Source organism: Limulus polyphemus, unplaced genomic scaffold (assembly GCF_000517525.1).
Source record: "Limulus polyphemus unplaced genomic scaffold, Limulus_polyphemus-2.1.2 Scaffold1434, whole genome shotgun sequence".
NCBI classification, from domain to species: Eukaryota; Metazoa; Arthropoda; class Merostomata; order Xiphosura; family Limulidae; genus Limulus; species Limulus polyphemus.
The window spans coordinates 196,817-202,552 of record NW_013667044.1 but is presented as its reverse complement, the minus strand read 5'-3'; the positions used below and the strand labels follow the sequence as shown (position 1 = coordinate 202,552).

Here is a 5,736-nt window from a genome sequence, read left to right as displayed (position 1 = left end):
CACCATCGAACTGTCAGTAATCTACCCTTGGATTGGTTATATCAATATTTATTCTGCCTTGTGAATTTCACAGTACTATGATAAGTACGTGTCACCCAAACATTTATCAAAAACAAACAAAAAAAAACGACAATGTAATCAAAGTTCATATGGCGTGTTGATAAACTTACCTGCAATGTCCCATAACTGAAGTCGAATCAGAGTGTTGGAATCCCAGTTGAGAACTTTTAAAGCAAAGTCGACTCCAATCTATTGTAGGAACTTTAAAGAACAAAAGAAACGAGCATTTCTATTTTCTACAAAAAGCTGATATATATATACACACACACATACAGCTCAGCCAAAATAATCCAAATACCCCTTAAACATATGACAAACACACACATACAGCTCAGCCAAAATAAGCCAAATACCCCTTAAACATATGACAACACACACATAGAGCTCAGCCAAAATAATCCAAATACCCCTTAAACATATGACAACACACACATACAGCTCAGCCAAAATAATCCAAATACCCCTTAAACATATGACAACACACAAACACATACAACTCAGCCAAAATAATCCAAATACCCCTTAAACATATGACAACACACACATACAGCTCAGCCAAAATAATCCAAATACTCCTTAAACATATGACATGGCTCACTCTTCGATTTCTATATGGAAACTTAGTGAGTATGAATAGTAACACACACACACACACACATAATTTATGTATTTCAACAGTGTCGAAGTGTATACAAGGTTACGAAAGAAGAGAAAACACAGACTGCTAGAATTATGGAGTTTCGATACAATGAAATGGTAGCGATGCGCGATCGATTACACGTGAGATTATTCAACAGTATCATAAACATTATACGACAACATCTAAGAAATGTTAAAAGTGCCAGAAAGAGTTGAAAAACTTTTCCTGTTAAGATTGTTCCTGCCCCGCAAAACAGTAACATTATATCCGATTGAGAACCAGGTGGTTAGGGCGCTCGACTCGTAATCTGAGGGTCGCGGGTTCGAATCCCCGTCACACCAAACATGCTCGCCCTTTTAGCCGTGGGGGCGTTATAACGTGACAGTCAATCCCACTATTCGTTGGTAAAAGAGTAGCCCAAGCGTTGGCGATGGGTGGTGATGACTAGCTGCCTTCCCTCTAGTCTTACACTGCTAAATTAGGGACGGCTAGCGCAGATAGCCCTCGTGTAGCTTTGCGCGAAATTCAAAAACAAAACAAACAAATATCCGATTGAGAGTGAGAACAGTGATGACCAGACCCCTTTTTCGAATTTCAATACTGTCTTTAGACTACGGGAGTTTCTCTTTGCTTTACTTGTCGTGGTTGTATCACTCTTTTTCTTGATGAAGTTAAATGATTTGAACCTCACTGTTGTTATTTCAACTTCATGTTGTATTCGAAGCATGAGTAACTAAACGGGAATATGTCCGAAGAGTTCGTGGCCCAACCTAAAAAAAAAAAAACAACTCGAACGCATGATTTTATTTTGGGTAATATTAAATTTGAACCTTTTCTATGAGCAAACAACATGTATCACATAACTTAAGAAGCTTATTGCGGATTTTTGAAGGATTTGTTTGTGTGTTTGCAATTAAGCACAAAGATCCACAAATGGGCCCTCTGTGCGCTGCCCACCATGGGTATCGAAACCCGGTTTCTAACGTTCTAAGTCCGACTTTTCCACTGTTGAGCATCTGCTTCCAGGTCCTGGTGGATTTCTTAACGGTGCCATTTTGGATTTCTTAAAGGTACCATTTTATTTTTAACTAAATATTTAATCACTGCACGAAATTCGATCTTCTCCATGACGTTTAACACTGTTCACGTCCTTCCTCCAAAAAAATGCCCCCCCCCCCTCCAGTGGTACAGCGGTATGTCTGGGTGAACTGAATCATGATAAGGTGAGGTCTGCCTTCGACATCAAACACAATAGAAATGTTTGATAAACGTCATGATTTTTTTATATATAATAAAATAATTACCATTGGGAAGTTAGCAAAGGAAGTGGGAATCGGTGAAAGAACTGTAGCAAGCATTTTGAGTGACAGTTTGGGCATGATTAAAATTAGTGCCAGATTGGTTCCAAAAATGTTGTTACTTGAGTAGAAACGGGTCCGAGTTGTTGACAGCCAATAGGTTTCAATAAATTCGTAGCTATGGATGAAATGTGAGTTCGCCACTTCGACCCAGAGAAAAAATTGCAGAGTTCGCAATGGAAACACCCAAGTTCACCCATCCCAAAGAAGTTCAAGTCACAACCCTCTGCTGGAAAGATTATGGCATCAATTTTTGGGGGTATACCAAGGGCGTTTTACTAGTTGGTTATTTGGAAAAGGGGTCAAACCGTTTCAGGAGATTACTATGAATCTTTAATCAACAATATGCGTCAAGAACTCAAAGGAAAGAGAAGAAGATTGCTCATAAAAGGTGTGCTCTTCCATCAGGACAATAATACCCTAGCTCACAAATCACATGTTGCTTTGAATGCTATGATGCTGGCTTCAATCATCCTCCATCCCTCTGACTCACCGGATTTAGCTCCAAATAACCCTTTTTTTTCCTTAACCTTAAAATCTTTATGAAAAGTCGAAGATTTCAGAGAGATGATGATCCTGTACATACCATCCAGTCATGAACTGAGGACAAAGAAGAAGGATACTTTCAGAAGGGCATAAATGCCTTAGAGCACCACTGGCGTAAGTGTATAGGATAAGGAGGAGATTGCGTTGAAAAATAAATAATAGCTGAACCAGTGTCTCTCTTTTTTTTTATAGGTCGGGCCACGAACTTTATGGACAACCCTCGTAACCATATTCAAATCTTTGAATAGCGAATGATTTATAAATAGGCAGTTATCACTAGCTTTTTTAATAATTTAATCTCTACATATGTATATTTAACGTTGGTATTTCATTGTAAAATTAGCACTTTCAATGTTTTGTCAACTAAGTCACAATGAGAACAACCTGTTCGATAAACACTCCTACAACCTTCCAGAAAAATCAGTAAGTTATATACAAAGATAAAAATGATAAGGAGGCAGTATTACAACCACATTAACCCCACTGGCGGCAAAACCTGGTGATATGTTATCTTTCAACAATGTAACTATTTAGCAGGGTGTGGATGGATATTCACCAAAATGGGTGTGGAGGTTCATTGAGTCCCTGCGGGGTACGTACGTACAAATTTTCAGTTTTGCTACTTTTATGGGCGTTTTTACCACTACTTCACCCCCTGTTGACGGACCTTTACCAGATTTAGCTTGAAGGTCCATTGGGTCTATGGGGAGATACAAGATACATACAAACATTTTGTGTTTTGCGGTTTTTATGGATGTTTTTTACGTTTTTTACCACTACTTCGCCCCCTGTTGATGGATATTGTTTTTTTCTCTTGTTTTATGTTCCAGTCGTGTGCAAATGAATACTTCTTGTTGAAGAGTAAATATATGAACAGACAACAGACAGTATTATTATATTTATATAATAATATCCGAAAAAAAGGATACTGTTGCTCGGTAGTGCTGGGAGAAGAACTGGTGCACGTAACGTTTGATGATACTGGTTTTCCCGGTTCCAAGTTCCCCAATTACCAGAATCTTGTACAGGTGCTCCCTGCGTTCAGCGGTGTTATTCTGTGACAGAACAGCAGAAGTTTAATGTATATTTCAGTAATAAAAATTAGCTTTTTCAGAGAGAATGTTCCAAGGGTGATTGGTATTCAAATCATTATTTCAAGAAATGTTTAGTATGAAATATAACACTGCATAGTATTTCACTTCATGGGTAAAGATCCACCCACACCCTGCGAATTAATTATATGGACATACCACAGACGGCACTATTATATTTATATAGATTATATGACATAAAATAAAATATCCATTTTAGAGAAAGATTTTTCTGAATAAAGCAAATTTGTGATGTTAGAAATGCATATAACAAGCATTTTTCGACTCATATTACGTGTACATTAAATCTGTTTCGTGTTTTAATAGTAAACTAGTTCCGATTGCTCTTGGATACAGTCGAGGATTTGCTGGCGATGTAGCGAACAGCCCCAATGGGGTGTTGAGCCACTTTTGATGTCATGTCGAAAATAAGAAATAAGTATACGTCGCGCATGTTAATAATCATGTTTTCTACAGCCTCATCATCTGTATGGGTACTAGTCTAACTTCATGCATATTCACAGAGCAACGCTCGCACGCAACTGACGAAAAAGTATCGGGATATCTTATTCATCGTTTCATAGGCTGTAGGTTTCTAGTTACCAAGAGCATAATGCTGATTTTGTTACGAAAATAAAATAAAGGCCGGTTTACTTTGCTCTCGTGTTCTGCGTTACGTTTCAGGTTTCGTGGCTTACAACAGAACATCGCTCGGCAAAGCTCTGTCAAAACTGATTACTTACACCTGAAGCACTCTTGAGCTATCAGTTGTCTTTGACTAGTTCTTACAAGCTCGTGACTCTCGTTACAAGGCCGTTCACGTGAGCTAACGTTCACACAAACCCGTCCGCGTAACAAACAAACTAAGCCTTGTCATTTTAAAGATCGAACTTTCGAAATGAAATAGAAGCAAATTTTCTTTCGGGTTCTGCACAAAGTACGGTTTTTTTTTTTTGGTTTTTTCATTAGTTCGCATCATATAATAACGGCCGTTCTGGTCTCCATTTTTGCTCATTAAACGAAAACTTAATTCATTATAACATTTGTTGTTTTTTGCACGTGTTAGCACATTATCTAAATCTTTGTTCATGTAAGAAAGTTGAGCCCTTGAAAAGGTGTAGAATGTCTTATTTTATCAGAATTTGTTTTATTTTATTTCTTAAAATAGAATGTCTTGTTGAATGAACATTTGGAAACGCCATGGTTGAGTCACGGAGAAATGTCGACAACGTTTTATTACAAAAACAAAAATTTCATCGCGTTAAAAAATATTTTACATAACTCAATAATATTTGAAATATGTACTTATACTAATTTCTTAGACTAATTTTTCTGTGAATCTTTTCAGCTGAATATAAATTGAATATCATTTTCTTTCATCTGTTCTTATTGTCATTAGGTTTAAGAGTTAACATGTTGCTTTGTCTACCTGTGTATGTTATTATGTTTATAATGTAATGTTTCTTTTATTTTGATGTTTGTGATTAGGCATTGTAAATTATATTTCCGTAATGCATACTTGATCTCTCTGTATTCAAATTAAACACTGCTGAATGATACTGACATTTCTTGCATGGGCTGTAAATGAGGGATTTCTCTGAAAAGGGAATTCGAATTTTCAGCCTTTAATCGGCACCTTACGTGGACTAAACGGTCAGATCAGGAATCCCCAAGTTTCATATATAGCCGTCCCTAATTTTGAACTATTGACCAGAGAGAGGGAAGGCAGCGAACCAGCAGCACGTGCTTCCACGAGGGTTTTATTCAGACTCTTTAAACCGAATAACGTGATTAATTGCCACTTTTATAACGCGCTCACAGCTGAAAATGCGTAGAGAGTGTAGTGACCTCACGGCTCGAACCCTGGACCCTTTGATACGCAGCCTGACACGCTAACTAACTACTATACCAAACTCGGCCTTAGAAAAGGGCTTAACGAAACACTGTTGACATGTGAAACATGTTATATGTGTTTGTTTGTTTGTAATTAAGCACAAAGTTACACAATGGGCTATTTGTGCTCTGCCCACCTGGATTCTAG

General features: G+C 37.6%; 1 protein-coding gene across 6 annotated transcripts in view; it reads right to left on the bottom strand.

Moving 5' to 3' along the window:
• Positions 1–5,736, bottom strand: part of LOC106463546 (ras-related protein Rab-32-like) — a 19,783-nt gene that overhangs the window by 8,206 nt on the left and 5,841 nt on the right. For all 6 annotated transcript variants that reach the window (XM_013923596.2, XM_022391089.1, XM_022391090.1 and 3 more), the window contains exons 2-3: positions 3,534–3,659; positions 171–249 (exon numbers count right to left, since the gene is read on the bottom strand). In XM_013923596.2, coding sequence (XP_013779050.1) covers positions 171–249; positions 3,534–3,659 — 205 coding nt within the window. The remainder of the gene's footprint in view (positions 1–170; positions 250–3,533; positions 3,660–5,736) is intronic.